General features: G+C 40.0%; 1 protein-coding gene across 1 annotated transcript in view; it reads right to left on the reverse strand.

Annotated features, from left to right (window-relative positions):
* entpd6.L (ectonucleoside triphosphate diphosphohydrolase 6 (putative) L homeolog) overlaps nucleotides 1–10,704 on the reverse strand; it is a gene marked incomplete at its 5' end in the record, with an annotated part of 34,495 nt that extends 23,791 nt beyond the window's left edge. The window contains 3 exon segments of the mRNA NM_001095685.1: nucleotides 932–1,176; nucleotides 2,638–2,665; nucleotides 10,458–10,704. Of these exon segments, the coding sequence (NP_001089154.1) occupies nucleotides 932–1,176; nucleotides 2,638–2,665; nucleotides 10,458–10,521 (337 nt within the window).
* Between the last annotated feature and the right edge of the window lie 14,292 nt (nucleotides 10,705–24,996).

Consider the following 24,996-nt stretch of genomic DNA (forward strand, 5'->3'; position numbering starts at 1 on the left):
ATACATGTATGGGATCCATCATTCGGAAACCCGTTATACAGAAAGCTCCAAATTATGGAATGGCCATCTCTCAGAATCAATTTTATCCAAAGGATCCACAATTGTAAAAATGGTTTCCTTTTTCGCTGTAATAATAAACCAGTACCTTGTACTTGATCCCAACTAAGATATTATTAATTCGTTTTGGAGGAAAACCAGCTTACATGATTTTCTAGTAGACTTAAGGTATGAAGATTCAAATTACAGAAAGAGCCATTATCCGGAAAACCCCAGTTCCCGAGCACTCTCAATAACAGGTCCCATACCTGTACTGCAAATGTCCAGAGGCAGACCGGGGTATTTAAAAGGGGAAACATTCAATTTTATTTTTATACAGTATATCGAGACCCAAGGGCCTTCCTTCTGAAGCTTATGCCCTAGGCTACAGGATGTCTATATAGATAAAATGTCCCTTCTAGAGTGTATAGGTACAATGAAAATAGGGTACAGAGGAGCAAAACAAACACATTATACAACCAGATGAAGACTATTCCAAATTACGGAATGGCTGTCTCCCACAGACTTTATATTATCCAAATAATCCAAATTTTGAAAAATGATTTTCTTTTTCTCTATAATTTCTCTATAATACCTTGTACTTGATCCAACTAAGATATAATTGATCCTTATTGGATGTAAAACCATTCTATTGGGGTTATTTAAGGTTTACATGATTATCAAGTAGATTTAAAGTATGAAGATACAAATTACAGAAAGATTTGTTATCCGGAAAACCCAGGTCTCGAGCATTCTGGATAATAGATACCATAACTGTATTATAAATGTTGGCGATTTTAAACAAATGCAGCCAAATTCAGGTTTATTGTGCTCCCATCAGTATCCCCAGTCAGTTAATTATATGTATTCATGCCAGTTTAATATAAAAACTTACCGCTGGGCGTCCGGCTGAATTGATAAATATGGATTCTTGTTCCTGTGCTTCCGGCATCAAACATTATTCCATAAAATATTTCATTCTTGCTGCTTAATCCTCCTAACTCATGCGTAGTTTTAATCTGCAAATCTGAAGCATCAACGGCTTGTTCTTTTCTTGGATTCCATTTGATATAAGTAATAAATAACATAACGCACAGCACGAATAAAAGAACACAGGGCAGCTTGCCAATCTTCATTATTCTAAAAACAGAAAAAAAGGTTAGGGTTACATTGAGAAAATGACATAACCATAAAAAAAATTAATCTGGCTTTATTAAAGCTAGGGATGCCCTGAATCCTAGCGCCTGGCCAAACCTAATGCGAACCCCACAAAACCCCCAAAATTTGCTGGGTTAATATAACTGATAGAGAAAACCAGTATCTTCTGAGAATACCGATCCCAAACGTATAGATTTATAGAGAGTCCTAACTTTTATGCATGAAACAGTAGTCAAAATCACATCAGACTGCAAGGCCAAAAACACCCTCAGCACAAGGATCTAAAGAGGAATAGTTTCCAGGATACGTTAACAGCAGCAAAGCCATATCTATCATTATTGTCAATCCACCTTGCCTGACAGTATGTTAGGAAAATATGTTTTTTAAACTGTCTTACAAGGAAGTGGGGCGTTAAACTATAACATCTCTCAGATTGCTAAAACCATCAAACATATATCTTTCCCATATGGCCCATTTATTCTTTTATATATTCTGCCTCTAAATATATAAAATATGTATGCATGTATAACTTTATTTGTAAAGCGCTGTTAAGGAGCCGCAGTTCATAACAATACAATATATATATATATATATATATATATATATATATATATATATATATATATATATATATATATATATATATATATATATATATATATATATATATACACACACAACATAATCTGCATCTCTGCATTCAAGAAGCTGTGCATGTACAGGTATTGGATCCGTTAAGATGGAAACGCGTTATCCAGAAAGCACCGAATTACAGAATGGCTGTCTCCCACAGACTCCGTTATAATGAAATAATCCAATTTATTTAAAAATATTTCCCTTTTCTCTGTAATAATAAAACAGCACCTTGTACTTGATCCCAACTAAGATATAATTAATCCTTATCGGAAGCAAAACCAGCCTATTGGGTTTATTTAATGTTTACATGATTTTCTAGCAGACTTTAGGTATGAAGATCCAAATTATGGAAAGATCCGATATTCAGAAAACCCCAGCTTGAGGACATTCTGGATAATAGGTCCCATTCCTCTGTTGATTTTTATTTTATCAAAAAAATAAAAAATACTCAGTATGAGTAATGAGTAATATACTAATGTGCCCCTCTCTATGTGGACAATGAATAAAGATTTACAATAAAACTTTTTGTCTTTATGCTGAAATGATTTAAAGTTCACAAGAAAAGATAATAATGTTCCATTAAAGAGAGGAGAAGCTATTGGAGAAAGAGGGGTATAACTGTCCCTTTCTACAGTTCTCTAATTTGATGACACAACAAGTTATTGAATTGATTCAGATATGGCATGGAGGAAATAAGTTAGAACGGAAAAATAAAAAACAGTACATTGTACTAAACCAGTATTCTTTTCTCATACAATTAATAATTTGTAAAAGGCTTTAAAAAAAATCTTAAAGCGGAGTACTTACGATGGACTTGTCTCACGGTTGCGTTTATCTATGTAAAAGATATAAAAAAATATTACAGCATAAAAAAAATCATAACTACATAAATCAGCATTATTATATATTGCAGAGAAAAGCTACACCTCTACCACACAATGTAGCACTGTGTGCCGCAAATATACATACCGAGCAATACTAGAACAAGTCGTTTCTAGGATCACTGATACACTAAAAGTGTAAAAGGTTAAAAATGTGTTGATAAACTGCTATTTTACAGCCAAACTGTTATGTTCTGTAATTTATAATCCGCCACAGCCTCTAAGTGGTTGAATGAACGGCATCCTTTCTTTAGCACTTATATACTCAAGTCTATGCATGTGCAATTACCGTGCGTTTCTATGAGCTCACCACACCAGGTCTGCACATGGCACTAAGACTAAGCATGACTAATGACTCCTAGTTGAATAGACACATGGGGTAAAATGAGAGCTCTTACCTAATAAGTTACTGGGTGATGAGTACACAAAGGCACATGGCAAATGCACATACACAAATGGATCCCAACTGCCATGTATTAGTTGTTTTTTTTTAATACTTCAGCACGCACAAACTCCTGGATAAAGATTGTCAGAAGAAGATGTAAAGCTTTAAAGGAGAATTCAACCCGTAATAAAAAAAGTCCGTCCCCCCCCTCCCTCCTGCCTACCTGCCCCCCTGGGCAAATGCCCCTAATTTTTTACTAATAGTAGCAACAAAGATGAAGACGCGATGCTGTTTTTCAAATGGGTGTACCCAAGGGTAGGGTTTTTTCTTATTACGGGTTGATTAGTCACCCAGCGACAAATCTCTACTGCAGGCGACTAATCTCCGCAAATTCCTTCCCACCGGCAAAAATATGAAACGCCGGCAGGATGGCATACAAATCGCTTCAGATTTCTGAAGTCACCCAAAGTTTCCTTGAGAGGCAAATTCGGGCAAGTTAGGAAATGTATGCCATCCCACCGTATTCATATTCTTGCTGACGGGAAGGCATTTGGGGAGATTAGTCACCCGCAGTAGAGAAGATTTGTTGCTGGACGAATAATCTCCCTGTCTGCCTCCACCCTTAATGGGTGGTTCACCTTTAAGTTAACTTTTAGCCCCATATGTAAGGCACTATGAGAGTTATATAATAAAAGGCACTAAGTTTGCCCAGGGACAATAACCCATAGCAGCCAATTAACAGGTACCATTTACTGTTCACCTGTTTCAAAGCAAACATCTTATTGGTTGCTATGGGTTACTGCTCCTGGGTAAACGTAGTGCCATTTATTACATATGGGGGTAAGTTTGCCCAGGAGCAGTAACCAATAGCAACCAATAGGATGTTTGCATTTAAACAAGTGACCAGTAAATAATACCTGCTGATTAGTTGCTATGTGTTACTGCCACTGGGCAAATGTAGTGCATTTTATTACATAACCGCATTAGTATTTCATGACTGCCTAATCCAAAACAACTTTTCAATTGGCCTGTATTTTTTCAGTTTTTTATTTATTTGCCTTCTTCTGAGTCTGTCCAGCTTTCAAATGGGGGTCACTGACCCCATCTAAAAAACGAATGCTCTGTAAGGCTACAAATGTATTGTTATTGCTACTTTTTACTACTCATCTTTCTATTCAGACTCTCTCCTATTCATATTTCAGTCTCTTATTCATCAGACTAGCAACCAGATTGCTGAAACTGAAAATTGGAGAGCTGCGAAATAATTCAGAAATCGCAAATAAAAAACGAAAACGAATGGAAAAATTGTTTCAGAATATCACTCCCTAGGTCATACTAAAAGTTAATTAAAAGGTGAACAACCCCTTTAACAGTCATTTTTGTACTGGATGTGTATCAACCGTGTAAAATATAACATTCTTATTTGTATAATGATTTAATTAAAACATTGACTTTAGCCATAGAGACACAAATCTGAGTATAGTAATAGTAATTTCCACTGAGTAAACGAAAGAAAACTATTAATTGTGTAAATTATTATTGCAGGTATTGGACCTGTTATCCAGAATGCTGGGGACCTGGGGTTTTCTGGATAAAGGGTCTCTCTGTAATTTTAATCTTCATACTTTGTATTATTACAGAGAAAAATGAATAATTTTTAAATATTTGAATTGTTTATAATAAAGCCTATGGAAGACAGCCTTTCCGTAATTTGGAACTTTTTGGATAACGGGTTTCCGGATAACAGATTCCATACCTGTATTAACTAAAGCATGGTGGCTAGCTTGTACTGCTAACCCAGCACACCAATGAATTTGAGTCAGTTAAGCAGCAAAACATACATTATTTTATTTACACTACAAAAAAGTATTGTATCGTATCTAAGGTTCCCTAACTCTGAAGTGGGCGAGTGCCCCAAGGGTGGATTAGAGCAGTGGAAGGAAAAGCCAAGCCTGAAAAGCCAGTTAGGTGGAAGAATGCTTATTAAGAGTCTTTGATATCCCAGAGCTGTGGATATGATCACCATTTTTAATTATGAACTAATGGGGCTTGAACAGAAGTTGTGCTACAATGGATAGCTACAGCACAAAAAGAACTACAAAAATATAAATCAATTGTCACAGTATAATTCCATTACAGGTATAGGATCTGTTATCTGGAAACCCATTATCCAGAAAGCTCCAAATTACAGAAGGCCATCTCCCGTAGACTCCATTTTATCCAATTTTTTAAAAAATGATTGCCTTTTTCTCTGTAGTAATAAAACAGTACCTTGTACTTGATCCGAATTAAGATATAATTAATCCTTATTGGAAGCAAAACCAGCCTATTGCAAAGAACCCCTGGCATCCATTCTCTATTCTTTTACACTTTTGCCACAGACCTCTACGGCTGGAGAAATGACACCACTTGACGAGTCAAACGCCTCCAGAAAAGGGCATCAATGGCATGTGAACCCTACATTTATTTGTATTAGATGGCAAATGTCACTGGGGTCAATGTGGCATGACTTCTGTGTCGGACTGGCCCATCGGGATACCAGGAAAACTCCCGGTGGAAACAGGTGTCAGTGGGCCCTCTTGGTTCTAACTATTTGGCCTATTTCTTGGTCATACTGCTCCCGACGAAGATCCCTGTGGGGGATCGAAACGTTGAGGCTAAATAAACCTTTTTTGTTTTTTGCAACATAAACCCTGTGAGTGTCGCAAGCTTTCTTTCTATTGCAAATAACCAGTGCTGGCAACCAGGTAGTATCCGAGTCTACAGAGTGCACCATTGCTTCACATATATATATATATATATATATATATATATATATATATATATGTGTGTGTGTGTGTGTATATATATATCCAAGGCACACTGATGTAGCTTATCCAGCTGGGGTGCACGGTTAAAATATATGTATTTAAATTTTCAGAAGAACCAGCACTCCCGTATATAAAAAATATCTGTTTTTATTTCTGTTACATTCCAACGTTTCGGTCCCTATATATATATCTATATATATAGATATATATATATAGATATATATATATATATATATATATATATATAGATAGATAGATATAGATATATATAGATAGATATAGATATATATATATAAATTCCAAACTGAAGTGCTGAACAAAAAGCTAAATAATTCAAAAACTACAAAAAAAATAGAATAAAGGCCAACTGCATATTGTCTCAGAATATCCTCTAAAGTTGGCCACACACACTAACAATTTTGTACAATGCAAATTTTTACGATATTTGGCGCGTGTAAAGCTGGCCATAGGCGCAAAGATCCGATCATACAAACTGAGGATTCGTACGGTTTTCTGACCGTGTGTGGAGAGTCCCGACATTTTTCGTCCAGCGGAGATTAGTCGTTTGGTCGATCGGACCGGTTAAAAGATTTCTGACGGCTGCCGATGATTTCTCTGCGTGTACTGACGATCGTACGATTTTCAGTGGGAGACTGCTTTACACGTGTGTATTGAAACGAACGATCTTTAGACGAAAGATCATAATTTTTAACATCTATGGTCACCTTTATAGAAAAACCTACCCCTTTAATTTGGGTCCCATTGAAACTCTAGAATTAATCCGCCAGTGTCCCTGCGTAGCTTAATAAAAGTTAAGCAATAAACTACACGTCACTGTTATAAGGATTTCCTGCTAAAAACAAACTTCCCTCTCATCCTTAACCTATGACTTGGCACCAGAAATGGGTTCACTTCCAGATGAGCACAAACTATAAGTGTAGTGGTGAGTAAGCAAATCCTGCTCCTCCACCTTGTACTCCCTCCAAAACAAAATCATAGGCTATGGACACACAGGCTGTTTTCAGCCTGCGTATTTGGGCTGATCTCAAATCAATGGAGCAGGGGCACTGAGCAGATCTGCTTCTCTCATCCTGCATAATTACTCAGGCTGAAAACAACCTGTGTGTCCATAGCCATAGAGTAGCAGACTTTCTATAATCACCCCTGCATGCTATTAAGCAACTTACTTTGAGTATGGAAAAGTCCCACAATGTATCAATGTAAAGTTACCAGCAGTATCTCCTCTCCAGTTGGGTTTTGTATGGCTGATTCCCATAAACATAAGGCTACTGGCACAGGTGTAACTACAGAGGAATAGGGGGCCCCGTAAGACCCTAAATAATAATCAATTTCAACATATACTGATAAAAAAGGACAACCTTTGGATATGTTGGGGGCCCTAAAATTAATTTGCTGTGGGGCCCAGTAACATCTGGTTACGCCAATGGCTACTGGAATATTTATGGTGTACCTTAGCAAAATATTCGGATAAATGATGTTTTATATACCCCTTTCTAATATTCCTTATATGCTCCCCAAGTATGGTCTTTAGCTTTCTCATAGTCCTCCCACTTATTGTTTCCCAAGGGCATTGCAAGAGGTAGACTATATTCCTCATATTGCAACTTAAAGGGTGTTTTGCCCTAAATTCTGTCCCTACTTTTTTTGTGCAAATTGTTGTTTTGCAACCAACACAGTTTCTGCAGAAGGATGAACCCGGACTTATTCTTAAACCTGCTAGACCTCAGCACTAATTTTTTGCTTGAAATAATCTGCCCTTTTATAAACCACTTTTGGTTTATTCCCAATGATGGAATCCATGCTTTTATCCAGTTTTAAAATATGCCAGTGCTTATTAATTATACGTTCTAGTAATTTATAATCAGAAGATGGCCGCTTGCATCAGGAGCGCCCTCGCAGTGTGAGTGTCCAGGCCTGGACTGGCAATCTGTGGGTTTTGGCAAATGCCAGAGGGGCTGCTATAAGGTGCCATAGAAGTTCAGAATTTAGTGGGCTGTTTGGGTCTCTGAGTGGGTTGATTGGGCCTCTGCGTTCCCGAAATGCCAGGGCCTATTTTAATTCTCAGTCCGGAGTGAGTGCCCTAGCGTGGGCAGGGGGCAATTTTTTCCAAAAAAGTTAGTTACCCCCAACTGGAGTGCAGGCTCTATTAGTCCACATCTTTGGTTGGGGATAATATTTTTGGATAACATGTGCCCTTTAATAATAGGAAATTCTTGCCTAGATTATATAACAGTCATTAACACATAACTGGTTGTGAATCATTTGTGGGTGCCAGTTAATTTGTATCTCCAGAGAAAAGGGATCTGGGCTGGAATTTACAGCTCAAGCAACACTACTGATATATATGAATATAATACACAAAAGCCATGAATATCCTGTAAATTATATCCTTATAAACGGTGAGTTCTGATGTCATCGGTTATAAACGGTGAGTTCTGATGTCATTTCTGTCACATGACTCACTGAAACTTGTGTATTATAATAAATAAAGTACCCCCAGTTGCAAAATATGAGGATATTAGAAGTTACCTCGGAGTTCCATGACCTGTATAAAAACACTCGGCCTTCGGCCTCGTGTTTTTATATGGTCATGAAACTTCTCCGTAACTTATAATATCCTTATATTTTACAAGAGGGGGTACTTTATTCACTATATAAAAAGTCAGAGGTAAAGTGCCACACTCACACAACTCACTGTTTGCAGTCTTGGGTGCACGCTGAACTCCTCTCTGCACAGGTTCTCTACACGTAGATAAACAATTGCAGCAGCACTCCGATATGTGAAAAAACTTTTTATTCGTGCAACAACGTCCGAAACGTTGCCGTTGTTGCACGAATAAAAAGTTTTTTCACATATCGGAGTGCTGCTGCAATTGTTTATTCACTATATAATACACAAAAGCCATGACTATCTTGTAAATTATATCCTTATAAACGGTGAGTTCTGATGTCATCAGTTATAGTGAGTAGTGATGTCATTTCTGTCACATGACTCACTGAAACTTGTGTATGATAATAAATAAAGTACCCCCTGTTGCGAAATATGAGGATATTAGAAGTAACCTCGGAGTTCCATGACCTGTATAAAAACACTGGATGAAACTCCTCGGTAACTTATAATATCCTTATAGTGCACAAGAGGTACTTTATTCACTACATAAAATACAGCTATTTCTATAAATTAGAAGACTTATACAGAGAAAATATTTACTTTATCTCATGTATTTGTCCCCTACAAAGAACTATGTGAAAACGTGTAAGAAGGTGATTGGTTTGTGTGCATGAAAATGTGTATTGTATGTGTAAAGTAAATGTGAGTGTTGTAAAAATGTTGAAATGATTGAAAGTGTTAAATGTAAGTGATTGGAAGTGTTAAAATGTTGAGACTGTAATGAGTAGAAATCACCACAGGGTGGCAGTGGTGTCATGCAGGTGAATGTTAAAGGTTTCATGTGGTGAATTGAGGAAAGGCACATGCACTGCAGTGAGGACAGTACATGATAGGGAAATGTTAAGAGCAAATGTACAGTGAATGTTAAGGGGATGGTTAATTAGGGATAGTATTTAAAGGGATGGAACACAGTAATGGGTGTTCAGTGGATGCTTCTGAAGAAAAGTAGATAGTGACAGGGCTACTGTAAAAGTACTAGGTACTATAGATAGTGAGTGGACCACTAGAATGGGTAGCCAAGACCCCAACGAGGAGTAAGTGGCTTAGGAGCCAAGGCTTTGCCAGTGAGGGCTGGAGTGTTAGGGGGAACACGAACATCCTGAAGGAGGGGCGCAAGAGAAATCCTATCTGGAGTAGGCCAGAGGGGCATAGGACGTATGCCGGACTGGTAGGACCAGAAGGTGGAAAATTCCTATCCTAAAAGGTCAGCGGTGCACTGCTGTGGTGTCAGCCCGACTGAAGTAGGAAGGTGGTAAGTCGCCTTGGAAAAGGGTGTTCCTGTGTCTCCAGTGTTTTCGTGTGAGGGGTTCGTAAAAGGAAGTTATTGCTCTGCAAGGAAGGGAGTAAGTGAAACCCATGGGACTGTGTATGGACTGTACAAAGTTAATGGATACTGGAAAGCATTACAAATAAAAGTTCTTCATTTTTGTGATTTTACCATCGTGTGGATATCCATCATTCCAGTGAAGGTTGGTTGCCATGGTGACGGCGGGGCATTAACCCTTAACCCCCCTTACAAACGGTCAGTACATGATGCCAATAACAAGGCAGTGGATTCTCCTTTCAGTCAGAACATAAGAATTTCTAAGACACAAGTATATAACTGGATCAATTAAAAGCAATAAATATTGGTGAGAGTCACATAGACGTTCACACCATAAGAATGTGCTTTGGGTGAGTCCCTCCGTCCCGCTAACCAATTGAGTTCCACTATGTTATGGTTCCTTCTACAAATACCTTCACAGCACCAGACAAGGGCTCTGTAACGGTTGTTGCCTACAACTCCCAGTAACTCTGGGAACACGGGAACCACAGATACGCGTATTGCGTAATGTACAAGTCAGAATATGAAGACTTACGTGCCGGTACGTTAGCTCCTGTACCCCATTCAGCCTGCTCCTCGGCAACTGCCAGGTACGGCATTCCCTGACACTGCCAGGCTGTGAATCACGTGACCAGAACTCGCCCACCCCCCCTTTCCTTTGAGGCAGGAAAAGGAGCCGGTTCCAGAGCTTGAGCTACACGTATATAAATGTGACGTCAGCACAAGTGAAGCCCTATGAGGAAGTGAGTTCCTTACACTTTGCAAGGACCTTTGCAGTCATGTGATCGTGATGTCACTGTACCATGTGATCGCACCTTGGAGAAATAACTATAAATGTGTGGGCGATTATAATAGAAAAACACTATAGAGCAGGGCCGGAAAGGCAATTTGCCCATTCATGCAAATACCCGATGGGCCGCTCTGTTTTATGTTAAAGTAGGTCTCCTGCTCTGCTCTCTGCTCCAAGACTCCTCCCCTCTCTCTGCTCTCTCCCTCCTCAATGGACCTTCTGCTTTATCCTTGAGCCCTCCCCCTGCTTCGGACAAAAACTGAAACAAGGGTTTCTCATGCCTCTGCTCTGCTGCTGCAGTTACTTGTTTAACCCTTTGTTATTTAACTTACCAAAACCTTGCAAGCCTTCCCTCACTCAGCCAACAGCTGATCTCCACTCTTATGTTCAGAATGTTTCTTAAAGGAGAACTAAAGCCTAAATAAAGAAGTAGCTAGAAATGCTGTACATTATATTTTGGGCTTCTGTACCAGCTAGGGTTGCCACCTTTTCTGGAAAAAAATACCGGCCTTATTATATATTTATCTTTTTTCCCTATAAATAACATTGGGATCAACCATCATTTTTACTGGCCAAGCCGGTAAAATACCGTCCAGGTGGCAACCCTAGTACCAACCCAAGGCAACCACAGCTCTTTAGCAGTAAAGATCTGTGTCTCCAAAGATGCCCCAGTAGCTCCCTATCTTTTTTTCTGCTGATTCACTGCACATGCTCTGTGCTGCTGTCACTTACTGAGCTTAGGGACCCACTCACAATATACAGTACACATAGAATATAAATGTCACAATATAAGGCTGATTAGTAATTAATTCAGATAATAACTACATGGCAGCACAGAAACCAGTCTGTGGAACAGTTTAGAGCTGACGCAAACCCTCAACAACAAAGATTGCAGCCTGGTGCTCAGTAGTGGAGGATTCTACAACCACCCGTAGTGCCGGTATCTCTGTTCTAAAAGCACAGAAACCAGTGCAACTAACATCAGAATTTAATAATCAGCTCTTTAGTATGAGCTTATATTACAGCATACCTCCCAACTGTCCCTTTTTAGGAGGGACAGTCCCTCTTTTGACAGCTCAACCCGCAGTCCCTCATTTGTACTGGAAAGTCCCTCTTTTCTATGCACTGAACAGCCAGAAAAAGAAACAAAGTTTCTCACTTAATTGGCTTTTAGCAGAGAGCACAGAACAGGTAACGGGTGCAAATAAGATACTTTGTAACAATTTTGAGACACAAAAACACAATTTAGATAAGGAGAAATATTTTCAAACTTTCATAACCTGCCAAATTTTGTAAAACAAACATGGTAATTAGGGGGTGTGGCCACAGAAAGGGGTGTGGTCAAAAAATTGCTACGCTACGTGTGGGAAAAAAATTTTTGTCCCTCTTTTTACTTCCAAAATGTTGGGAGGTATGTTACAGGCCAACCTTATTTTCTGCTTGATGATTTGCGACGACCCCTAAGCTTAGTGTTATGTTTTGGGTAGCCGAGGATGAGTACAGTATAACAGTGCTTTATTAGCAGACTCTCAAGCAGCCATTACACAACAATAACTTTCACTTTTAAGCTGACAGTGTTATGAAGGGAGACTTACATCAAGGAGGTACACACTCAGGATCACGTAGCACAGTGTGACGGCCGGCACCCAATACCAGAACAGGTGCCAAGTACCCTGGTCTCGGCTCGGCTTCACCAGTAGTGTGACCACCGTTGGGCTTCGGGAGGAGCCCTCAGCTTACTTGGGTGCCACCTGGACTTAACGAGGGGTACAAGGCGAGATGTTCTGGCTAGCAGAGGGGCACGGCAGGTAGCAGAGTCTTTTGGGCCGAAGGTCACGGTACAAATGGAGCAGGCAACAGAATCGTCTGACAGGCTGGGTCGAGGCAGGCAGATAACAAGAATCGTCAAACAGGCTGGGTCGAGGCAGGCAGATAGCAAGAAACGTCAAACAGGCAAAAGGGTCAAAACCGGGTGATCAATCGAAGGGTTAAACTGTAGAGTAGTCGTAAGCAGGCAAGGTCAGGATCCAGAATTCAGAATAGTCAAAATAGCCAGGCAGGGGTCAAAACAGGAATCAGACAGAATCAGAATAAACACAAGGCTCAGAAGCACCAGGAACAAAATCCTATCACAGGCAATGGTAACCTGTGGGAATGCCCTTTAAATACTATTTGAATTTGGCGCCTCTCGCGCTGACATCATTACGTCAGCGCGCCTTTAAATCGGAGTGCGCATGCGCGCGCGCGCTAGGAAGCCGGCACTGGAGCAGCGCGGCGTGACGGGCGTCCCCGTCGAGGGGGCGGCAGGCGTCCCTGCCGTCCCCCCCACACCATGCCCAGGTAATTTTATTACACACAGACTTTATTAACTGATCCCAAGAGAGATCATTAGCTGCTGACCACACGGTCTGTAACTACCAACAAGTATATCCTGCTAGTTCTTGCATAAGTTAAAACAGTGAGACCTCTAGTGGCCAGTTGTAACATATCATATTGCTACATCCTTTCTCTTTAAAGAACACAAAAAAATTAGAACAGCAAACACTGTTTATAACTGCATAACTTAAAATGTTATACTGTGGCCAGTCATACATAGTCCTTGAGATGAGCTGGCTTTCTGCACATTCTCCCAGCTCTTGACACATATGTTGTATCTTTGGAAGAATGTGGTACTTCTGAGACATACAAATCTTTTGTGGGCTCTCCATTTTCTTGCTCCCCACTTATTTGATCTGCTTCTTGTGGTATCTGTCCTTGAGAAACTGCTGTTGAAGTTTTTGTTGAAGGCCAAGTTAGATCTTCATCAAGTAGTCTTTGTGGCTTCCTGTTATCAGGTTCTCCAGTCTTCTTTATATGCCTACGATTTCTTCTCAACACCTTTCCTTCCTCTGTTTGTACTAGGTAAGACCGATGTCCTAGGTTCTGCATGACTTTTGCATTTTGCCAGTGTTTACTATATTTATCGAGTGGTTGAACCCAAACATTATCATTTTTCTGAAGAGTTGGTAGATCTCTTGCTGATTTGTTGTAGTACTTTGCTTGTCGATTCTGATTCAGTTTCAGTTTGGAATTGATGTCAACCACAAGTTTTGGTTTCAGCAGTTGTTTAGTTATTGGTAAGAGAGTCTTTGTTCGTCTACTCATTAGTCTCTGAACTGGACTACTCTCCAAGCCTTGTGTGGGTGTATTTCTTAAATCCAGTAACATAAGATAGATGTCTGTACCTGCTTGTTTTGCTTTCCGCATCAGTTTCTTGACCATTTTCACAGCAGATTCAGCTTTGCCATTGCTCTGAGGGTACCCTGGAGAGGAGGTCTTGTGCTCAAATTCCCACTCTTTACTAAATTGTCTGAATTCCTGTGATGTGAACTGAGCTGCATTATCAGAAAATAGTACATCTGGAATGCCATGCCTTGAAAAGTGGGCTTTTAGCTTTTTGATTACTGTTTTAATCTGGTGTCTAGTAGGTAGTCTACTTCCCAGAAATTGGAATAGTAATCAACTGTTATCAAGAACTCTTTGTCATTCCAAGTGAACAGATCAGTACCAACCTTTGACCATGGTCTGTCAGGGATTTCAAGGGGTTGCAGTGTTTCCTTTGCCTGCTTGTCTCCACAAGATGCACATATTTCACAATGAGTTATGAACTTTTTAATTTGATCATTCATTCATACACATTCCCGTGCCCTGCGTAGACATCCTTCTATGCCTACATGTGAGGTGTGTAATCTTTCCATGATGTCTCTTCTTAGACTCCCTGGTATGACCACTCTTTCTCCCTTGAATATTATGCCCTGATGTGTTGACAGTTCATCTCTGATGTGAAAAAAGGAGAAATTTCAACAGGGGTATATTGTTTATACTTTGTCCAACCCTGTAAAATTGTAGTCTTTAGAATTTGCATTGTTGGATCTTGTTCTGTGCATGTTTGTATCTCTTTAAGCCTATCTTTACTCATCGGCATGTATTCACACATATTGATAGTTTCAATGTCCTTGTCACCTTCATGTGAGATAGGAAGGTAGGCCCTGCTAAGAGCATCTGCAATAAGTAAATCTTTGCCTGGACAGTAGCAGATGTCACAGTCATACTTTTGCAATCTGAGAGGCATGCGCTGCAGTCTCTTTGGAGCATTTATTAAAGGCTTTCTTGTAATGGTCTCTAATGGCTTATGATCTGAATGCACTGTTACATGTCTTCCATAAGTGTACCGATGGAACTTTTCCATACCAAATACAACAGCTAAAAGTTCTTTTTCAATCTGAGCATAACCCCGTTCTTTAGTTGTTAGCGCTCTACTTGCAAATGCTACAGGTTCTTTTTCCTGCATCAGTGTGGCTCCCATGCCATTTTCTGAGGCATCACATTGTATTATCACTGCTTGAGAAGGGTTATAGTATTTGAGCGTGGCAGCATCTGCAATAGCCTGTTTCACTGCATCAAAAGCTGTTTGTTGTGTGTCTGTCCACTCCCAGAGTGAATCTTTGTGGGTTAACTGTCTCAGTGGTTCACACATCTCTGATAAATGGCCACAGAATTTGGAGAGGTAATTAGCCATACCTAGGAACCGTTGAACTCCCCTTACGTCGGTTGGGGCAGGCATGTCCTGAATTGCCCTGACATTTTCTGGATCTACTTTTAGGCCACCTGATGTCAAAAGATGCCCTATATATGGTACTTCAGTCGTTTTAAGCTTGAATTTTTCCAGATTGAGTTTAATGCCTTTTTGTCTACATCTTTCCAATAACTGAATTATTTTCAGATCGTGATCCCGGGTAGCAGATTCTAGGCTGTCACCTTCACCAACAATTAGTATGTCATCAGCTATTGTCTTAATACCTGAAAGTCCCTCTAGAGCTTGATTTAGCCTTTGCTGAAATACTTCTGGAGCTGGACTTATTTCCATGGACATCTATATCTCCCAAATGGGGTGGCAAAAGTTGTCAAGTAGCATGATTTCTCATCTAGTTCCACATGCCAAAATCCATTTTTAACATCACATACTGAAAATATCCTGGCTTTTGATAAATCTGGAAGAATATCTTCTATTGTAGGCATTGGGTAATGATTCCTTTTCAGGGTTTTGTTAAGTGGTTTAGGATCTATACATATCCTTAGTTTACCTGATGGTTTCTTTACTATGACCAAGCTACTTTTCCAGTCAGTGCTCTTTTGAACTGGTTCTATAATGTGTCTAATGTGTAAATCCTGAAGTTCTTCTTTTAGTGGTTGCATCATAGCTACAGGCACTCTCCTTGTGGGTAGCCTGGATGGTTCTATGGCAGAATTAACCTCCAGTTTATACTTGCCTTCCAAGCACCCATCCCCTTTAAACAGGTCTGCATAGTGTGCTTGTATTATCTGTAAATCCAAATCACATTCTAACTCAGGAATCTGCAACCTTGGCTCTCCAGCTGTTAAGGAACTACAAGTCCCACAATGCATTTGCCTTTAGAGTCTTTTAGACTCCTTCATTGCATTGTGGGACTTGTAGTTCCTTAACAGCTGGAGAGCCAAGGTTGCAGATCCCTGGTCTAACTTTTCTGGAGACATTTGGAGACTTGTAGAGCCCTTTAGAGCCATTATGTTGTGAAACTGCACTTTTATTAAGTCCATTGCCTGAACAGCTTTTACACCCAGTAGTGGAATATGATGGCCATTTTGTACAACTGTGAACTCCAGTCTGTAACTCTTTTTATTACATGGGTTACGAATTTTAAGTCTGCATTTACCCATTGGTTTCAGAATACTTTTGTTATACATCATAAGTACTTGGTCAGTGTGTTCCAGTTTAACATCGTTGTTAAGCAAATGGAAGGGAATAACATTGCAGCTTGCCCCACAGTCCAGCTGAAACTTAATGGGCTTACTATCTAGAAGAAATGTAGCAAAAAGTTGATTTGAATCTTTAAGCATTGGTGGATTAACCACATTTACACTTTCTGCTGCTGACTGTAGTTGCAGCCACAGTATGTCCTCTGCACTGTCTGTGTCTGAGTCCTGTGTCACTGTGTTTACATATCTGTGCTGTGACTTTCTGCTCTGCCTACACTGGGCTGAGAAATTATTTATTTTCCACAGACCCTACATGTCTGACCATAAGCAGGACATTTCTCTTTGTCTCTTTCATGACTTTTACCACAGTATTTACACAGTATTAAAGTTTCCTGGATTTTATATTTTATTTTTCCTTTACCGGTTACTGCATGTACCATACTCTCAGATGGGCCCTCAATCATTTTCAGATTATCTCTTGTTAGTTCAGATGCTCTGCAGATCTGGAGACATTTTTCCAGGCCCAAATCCTCTTCCCTAAGCAGTCTCTCTCTCAGATGTGAGTCTCTGATTCCACACACTATTCTGTCTCTTATGAGAGAGTCTCTTATATCCCCAAATTCACATGTGGATGCTAGTAGTTTCAGTTCTGTGGCATATATGTCAATATTTTCCCCAGGCTCCTGGTTCCTTGAAAAGAATGTGTATCTTTCCACAGTTTCATTCTTTTTTGGATCACAGTATTTATCAAATGCCTGGCTTATATCTTTCAGAGAGAGACTGTCATCTCTGCCACTTGTTATGCATAAGGTCTGTGAGATTTCTCTGCCCTTTTCCCCAATCAAATAATGAAAGAGCTTTATTTTGCGGTTCTCATCACTGGGTGCTACAGTGAGATCCACATACAGGCCAAACTCCTCTTTCCAGTGTTTCCAAGCTTGTGACAGGTTGGAAGCATTTACATTAAGTCTCTCAGGGGGTTTCAGTCCACTCTCCATATTGTAGGAATATTAGCAGTGATTGTTACTCACAGTTATAGCTGTACCTCCAGTCACAGCTTCTGGATGCTGCTTTACTTTCACTTTCACTCCCAGTGATTTCAGTCAGCTTTTCACTCCAAGGTTTAGTTCCCTGCTGCCACCATTATGAAGGGAGACTTACATCAAGGAGGTACACACTCAGGATCACGTAGCACAGACTTTATTAACTGATCCCAAGAGAGACCATTAGCTGCTGACCACACGGTCTGTAACTACCAACAAGTATATCCTGCTAGTTCTTGCATAAGTTAAAACAGTGAGACCTCTAGTGGCCAGTTGTAACAAATCTATACATGGCAAAATGTTTCCCTCACTAGTAGAAGACCACTGCACATTTATATGTGGGCTGCTTTGATTTGTTTGCCCGGGCTGCTTTCTACTCCCTGCTATGCAGGCTACTTTGCAGGCCTGGTGGGGATAGACAGAAGTCGAAACACTTGCAGTCTGTCATTTGTTCCTAAGAATATGAACTCTGTAAATTAGGTGATTGATGTGCGATTTGAAATCACTGGGGGGGGGGTCTGTGTGTGAATGATATGTAATATATGTCAGGGTTAGGGTAGCTACCAGTCCGATACTTTAAAAAATTCAAAAATTTCCCAACTAGGTGCAAAACCGCAACAAGTTGCAAAATAAATGGAAAAGTCAGTCTTTTGGTTTAATCTGCTCCTGCCGATCCTACTTCAGTCCTCCCAACTGTAGAATACTTCACAATGTATAGAAAAATAGATCAGTGCCCCTGGCATCGGAGACAAATAAACATCAGGAAAAAAGAGAGAGAGAAAAAAATATATAGTGTAGTATTTTTGTAAAATTATATTTCAACACCACGTGTTATTTTCGGGAAATATTTCTATTGTGTTACTTCCCTTTAAACTCAGGTGTTTTGCGTGTTTCTGTATCGTGCTTAAACCACTCCTCCTGTGCCCTTTAGGTTTTCCCAGTGTGAATCCTTCCACCGATTACCTGCAGCAATGCCTACTTACAAGACCCTGGTTGTTAGTTTGCCCGTAATGGTATCCACGCTCTGTTCCTCCTCCGTTACTTCTTGTCCACTCCCATATATATATAAAAAAGACATGTATCGTGTAATATTGCTTTACTAAAACATATAAAATTTATTTAAAAAGGTTCACTCACATTTTCAATGTCCTTTATACACATATCCAAAGTAAAAAGGCTGTTTTGCGCAGGTAACGCGTCAGGCAGTGGGGACGGAACGACAGCTTGCAAGGGAACAGCCACGAGGCAGAAGGGGAAGCCGGCTCTTCAACTCTCATTACGGAAACAACTGGGCAATCTGCGCAAAACAGCCTTTTTACTTTGGATATGGAAGGCACCCAGCATCGCACATGGGGAACGGACACAAAGAACCGCTTACACATCTTCCCAAGCTACCTTTGACCCTCTTGGGACTTTCTTTGTGCGGACTGGTGCATACAGGGGGAGCCTCCAGGTGGACGGTGCATAGATATGCTCTTTATAAACTTTTGCCATGTGTGTGCATTTTAAGCTTTGTTTTTAAAAAATATTAAAAAGGTATTTTTACACTATTCGCTGCTGCATGTTGATTCACAGTTTATACAAGGAGAAGCGCTTCATGATTTTACGTGCAAGTTGATATTCCCTGTTTGTGAGTACCCACCTAAACAAGTCTTTAAGGAAAGTTTTTTAACCCTTTGGTGGAGGTTGATAGTAAATGAGGGTAACACATATATGGTGAAACAAGTGGTCTGTTTCTCACACAAGAGGTGGCAACATCGCAAAACAATATTACCCTATTTGCCTGTTTGTCTGTCTCCCGTGCCTTTGGCGCTGGCTTTTTTATTTCAGTGACAAATTTGTGGACTTGGAGGGATACAAGTGGGAGCCGGCTGGGATTTGTGGACACAATTGAACCTTGGGCCTATCTTTCTTTTAGGATACTTCCATTGTTAGATCTAACTTGTTTAGTTCCTAGGTGCTTATTCTTCGTGCGTTCCATGGTGTATTCTGGTTTTGACCCTTGCTTGCCTGCCTGACAATTCCGAACTCTCCAATCCTGATCCTTGCCTGTCTGACCCTGCTTGAACTCTGCCTATACCAACCCAGCCTGTCTGACCACGCTATTACGTTTGTTCCTCCTGAGTTGTGTGGCCTTCCGTCCTAAATTCTTGGTAAGCAATTGTGACCCTTTGCTCGTCTAGAACTATTGCTTGGCTCCTCTCTTATTAAGACCTGGTGGCATTCGATTAGCGGAGGGCTCCTCCAGAAGTAAAAGGCGGCTGCTACAGGCAGAAGCAGAGCCGAGACCAGGGAGCCTAGCACTTGTTCTGGATTTAGGGTGCCGATCGTGACATTGATACTGATTAAAATAATAGGAGGAGAGGCAGAAGAAAGGTTGTAAATTAAGAGAAGTAGAAGCTGAGGGTAGAATTCAAAGGGAATAGAAGGACAAGCCCTAAGATAAAAATAAAGAGCAAATGACTGAGGCAAAGAGTTTATGAGCAGAAGAGAAGAGCACAGGAAATCAAAAGAGAATCAAAAATCACCAGAGAAATACATAAAGGGGAATTTATTAATGTAATGTTGTAAAAATCTCACTTCCTTCCTTTTTTTCTTCTCTGTATATTGTGTAAGGAGCAGCATGTGGTCCTGGACACCACTTACAGACTTGTCATTTGCAAAGTACTCACAGGAACACATGATCTCAGCCTTGTAATTAACACCTGCCTAAGAGATCCAATGCCTTCAGACACTATCAAAGGCTTAAGGACATAGAACATAATAACTGTGAAGCTGAATGGGGCACAAGTGCTGTGTATTGCATGCTGATTGCTGCAATTTTGCATCCACTATAATGCATAGGGCTACTGTACATAGCATATCAACCCACTGCTTACATGTGAGTAGACTGTGCATTCTGACATATAACAATAGCCCGGAATTAGTACTTTTTCAGTGTTGCTTCAACAGTACATTCAGTAGATCAGATTTATACTTTATAGTTTATAGTTTTATGTTACTCTACCCTGTAATTAGACAGCCCTCAATTAGACAGTGCCCTCAGAGTGCCCCTGCAGTGGTACATTATACTGCCTATTACAGTGGTCCCCAACCAGTAGCTCGCGAGCAACATGTTGCTCTCCAACCCCTTGGATGTTGCTCTCAGGGTCCTTAAAGCCGGTGCTTATTTTTGAACTCCAGGCTTGGAAGCAAGTTTTAATTGCATAAAAACTGAGTATAGTGCCAAGTAGAGACTCCTGTAGGCTACCAGTCCACATAGGGGCTACCAAATAGCCAATCACAGCCCTTATTTGGCACCCAAGGGACTTTTTTATGCTCGTGTTGCTCCCCAACTCTTTTTACATTTGAATGTGGCTCACAGGTAAAAAAGGTTGGGGACCCCTGGCCTATTACATTGCTCACAGAGCAATCCTGCAGCACTGCATTAGACGAGTTGTCACATACAGGTATGAGATCTATTATCTAGAAACCTGTTATCCAGAAAGCTCAGAATTACAGGAAGGCCATCAACCATAGACTCAATTTTATCCAAATATTTAAAATTTCTAAAAATGATTTCCTTTTTCTCTGTAATAATAAAACAGTATCTTGTACTTGATCCAAATCAGGATATAATGGTTGTGGAGACAAAATAAGCCTGTTAGGTTAAATTAACCTTTAAATGATTTTATATTAGAGAGATCCAAATTATGGAAAGATGTTATCTGGCATACCAAGATCAAAATAAAAAAGAACTAGCACCTGATGGAGGACATGTCTGTCTGAAACATGTTGTGATTGAATAAAATACACAGAATCTGATGTGGTTCTCCAGAGTTCATTTTTCATTTTTATCTTGGATATATTGTGGCTTGGACGGTGCCATTTATTCTTTTGTGCAGAACCTCGATTCATTTGGAGTGAGGGACCACCCAACAACCAATATAATTACCTGTTATCTGGCATACCCCAGGTCCAGAGCATTCTGGATAACAGGTCCCATACTTGTACAATGACATTTTACACCATTTGTGTCCCTGCAGAAGTATATGCATGTCTGTCCACAATATTTGCTTTTAATTGCAAAGTGGGGCATTTTAAAAGCTTAACCTGGTGGTCAAGCACAAACGAATTTGGCAAGGCCACTGCCCCATCTTACCCCATCCAGTACCTTAATGCTCTTGCAATCAACATTACAGTGCACTTCTCCTAAAGCATTACTTAACACAACACTTTTAGTTATGCAATAGTGTAGCAGCTGTACATTTGAATTAATTTTACATACAATACAGGGCAACCCCCTCCCAAGATCATTGCCACAATTTTCAATATCACTTCTTAGTGATATCCATCCATAGTTGCTCACATACTAACAACTGTAAATGAGTTCTGTTTTTGCTTTGTGTTCCTTTTACAAGAGAGAACTGGATCAAAGAAAATGCAGCTGCCAACACAAGTCATCTGAACTGTGCTTTAATTAATATAAAGAAAAGTTATGGCACCTACCTGCACTGTGTATGCTGTTTCTGATAGGCTAATGTCACATCAAGGAAATTGTGACCAGTAGAGAATGCCAGAAACCACACTAGCTTTTTTAGACCTGCCTGCACCTGCAAAGACAGATAGTTTGCATAAAACTTTATTGGAAGGGGCATGTAAAGGTGTTCAGGCGTATCATAGCTCAAAACTACTAGCAAGAACTGCAACTGGAGTGCAGAAAGAGGGAAGTGAAAAAATGTTGCAATAAAAACAGTATTGTAAAATTTCTGCTTTGCCGGTGAATCACAATAACATACATAAATTGTCAGACACACGTTTAATGCCCAGGAGACTTTCCAAATAAAAAGTGATTAATTGAATAATTATGGAGCTAACAAGAGCTTGTACAGTGAAATACTATATTTCTAGAACCACACTATGTACTGTATCGAATTGTCCAACCAAAATTTTTTTTCCGGGCCCCCTCCACATAATCGTGGGAGACCCGGGATCCCCCCTACCACATGTACCTTTAACTCATCCATGATCAGAACCAGATTAAGACTAGATGGGGTCCTAGGCAGGGCAATGCTTTAAGAGCCCCCACCTTTATAACTGCTTTGCAGCATGGGGGGATAGCATTCACCTCAGTTTCTGTCATACTAAGGTTGCATACTAAGGTTACAAGATTTTTAGAGTGACACCTGGGGCTAGAGGCAAGAAGGGGGCAATTTCATGTATAATATCCCCAGAACTCATAGAAAGATGGTACAATGGCAATTACATATATAAATACCCTCAGAAATTATAGAAGGATGGCACAGTGGCAATTTCTTGTATAAATACCCCAGAACTCATAGAAGGATGGCACAGTGGTAATTTCACATATAAATACCCCAGAACTCATAGAAGGATGGCACAGTGGTAATTTCACATATAAATACCCCAGAACTCATAGAAGGATGGCACAGTGGCAATTACATGTATAAATACCCTCAGAAATTATAGAAGGATGGCACAGTGGCAATTTCTTGTATAAATACCCCAGAACTCATAGAAGGATGGCACAGTGGCAATTTCACATATAAATACCCCAGAACTATAGAAGGATGGCACAGTGGCAATTACATGAATAAATAGCAGATGGCACAATTGAAACTTTGCACATTAAGACAAAGAAAGGCAAAACCACCACAAGGCAGTGCAATAAATGTGATTTGTATCCTTACCAGCCCCACATTCTTTCTATGCCGATAGTCTGGTAGGGGAATCTGCAGGCTACAGTAGAAAACCACCATCCATCCTGCTTGTCAGAGTCCTTGACAGTTCAACTTATACAGGCGCCCTTTTCCCTGCCTTCCATTGGATGTGAGAGTGCTGAGTTGAGGTCACGAGGGCACGTAAGTGGAGCATAATACCTCTAAGCCCACCCCTGTAGGCCTCTCTGCTCTGTTTCAGCACCCAAATGAAGGGTTTACATGCACCTCTTGATCTTGTGCTTCTTAAGTGCAATCTAGCACTTGCCCTTTAGGGATGAGTAAATTACCCTATAGAGTTCCGATATACCATCAACTCTGGGTCATAGTTAGGGTTGCCACCTCACCCTTTTAAAACCGAACACATATGAATTCCACAGCCTGCACAAGTGGGCTCTACACACACATGCTATACAATTAGACTGTATTTCTAGATATTTTATATATTTTATATTGAATGTTCAAGGGCACGCTAACCCCAATATGCAGAAATACAGTCTAATTGTATAGCATGTGTGTGTATAGATAGAGCCCACTTATCGCTCTATGAACTTTCCAGTTTTCCATGGATCACAGATCCTATAAAACTCTCCTGGTGATTTCCTTTTAGTTAGCTACCACATAGCTGTCACTTGCTGCCACAGGGATTTTAATGCCTGCTATTACTTCATATTTGCCAGAAAGACACAGGGGAAAAAGGTGCAACAGAGATGGTTATGTTTTGGGTAAATGTTAGAATTGCTTGGCAAATGGGCCCCCTGTTGCATTTAGAAAACCCTATGTAGTCATCTTTTAAAGCCACAAATATTAAGCTTAAAATGCATATTAAAATATTAAATAAAATTAAAAACTGGTATTCCAATTGCAGAGCTCAACAGCATCTCAGCACAATGGATAAATGATAGCACACTTGTGCTTGGCACAGCTTCACCCAGGAGAGGGCAGTGTTTTCAATGTTATAATACTGTGCATTGATGTCACTGGGTTTCAGTGAAAAAAATTAGTTGTGGCTGGATGCTATCACACAATATTATTTTGAGGGTTTATTTTTTTTATAGCTGCATTGCTTCTTCTCTCATGCCATCTTTTATAAAAAAATATATCCAGAGAAAACACCCAGTAAACTATTGCAAAAATGATATATAGTGATAAGATATATCGGATCCAACTGTCAATGAATATCTGACACCCAACTCCTGCAAGAAGACAGAATGACGCAAAAAAGATGCTGAGAAAGGAATAGTGAAGATAAACTTGATTATTTCAGAAATTTTTCATGTACAGAATTTTTCATGATAGTTCCACTTTAAAACCCATGTGATCATTATACAGGTATAGTATCCGTTATCCAGAAACCCATTATCCAGAATGCTCCAAATTATGGGAAGGCCAACTCCCATAGACTCCATTTTAATCAATTAAGTCACAATTTTGAAAAACAATTTCCTTTTTCTCTGTAATCATAAAACAGTACCTTGTACTTGATATAATTAATCTTTACTCGAGACAAAACTATCCATTTGGGTTTAATTCATTTTAAAATGATTTTTCAGTATATTTAAGGTATGGAGATCTAAATGACAGTCCTTAGGGGACCCCACCAACCCAGGCCCGCTCAATGGCTGGATAATGTGGGCGCCTTTCCACTCCCAATCACAGCAAGGGAAAGGTAAAACATGCGCAGGTGGATGCGTGTGTGGAGGGTAAGGGTTGATTTAGCTGGAGCTCACATCTGGGGTTAGGGTCCTT

The sequence above is a fragment of the Xenopus laevis genome, chromosome 5L (genome assembly GCF_017654675.1).
Source record: "Xenopus laevis strain J_2021 chromosome 5L, Xenopus_laevis_v10.1, whole genome shotgun sequence".
Classification (NCBI taxonomy): domain Eukaryota; kingdom Metazoa; phylum Chordata; class Amphibia; order Anura; family Pipidae; genus Xenopus; species Xenopus laevis.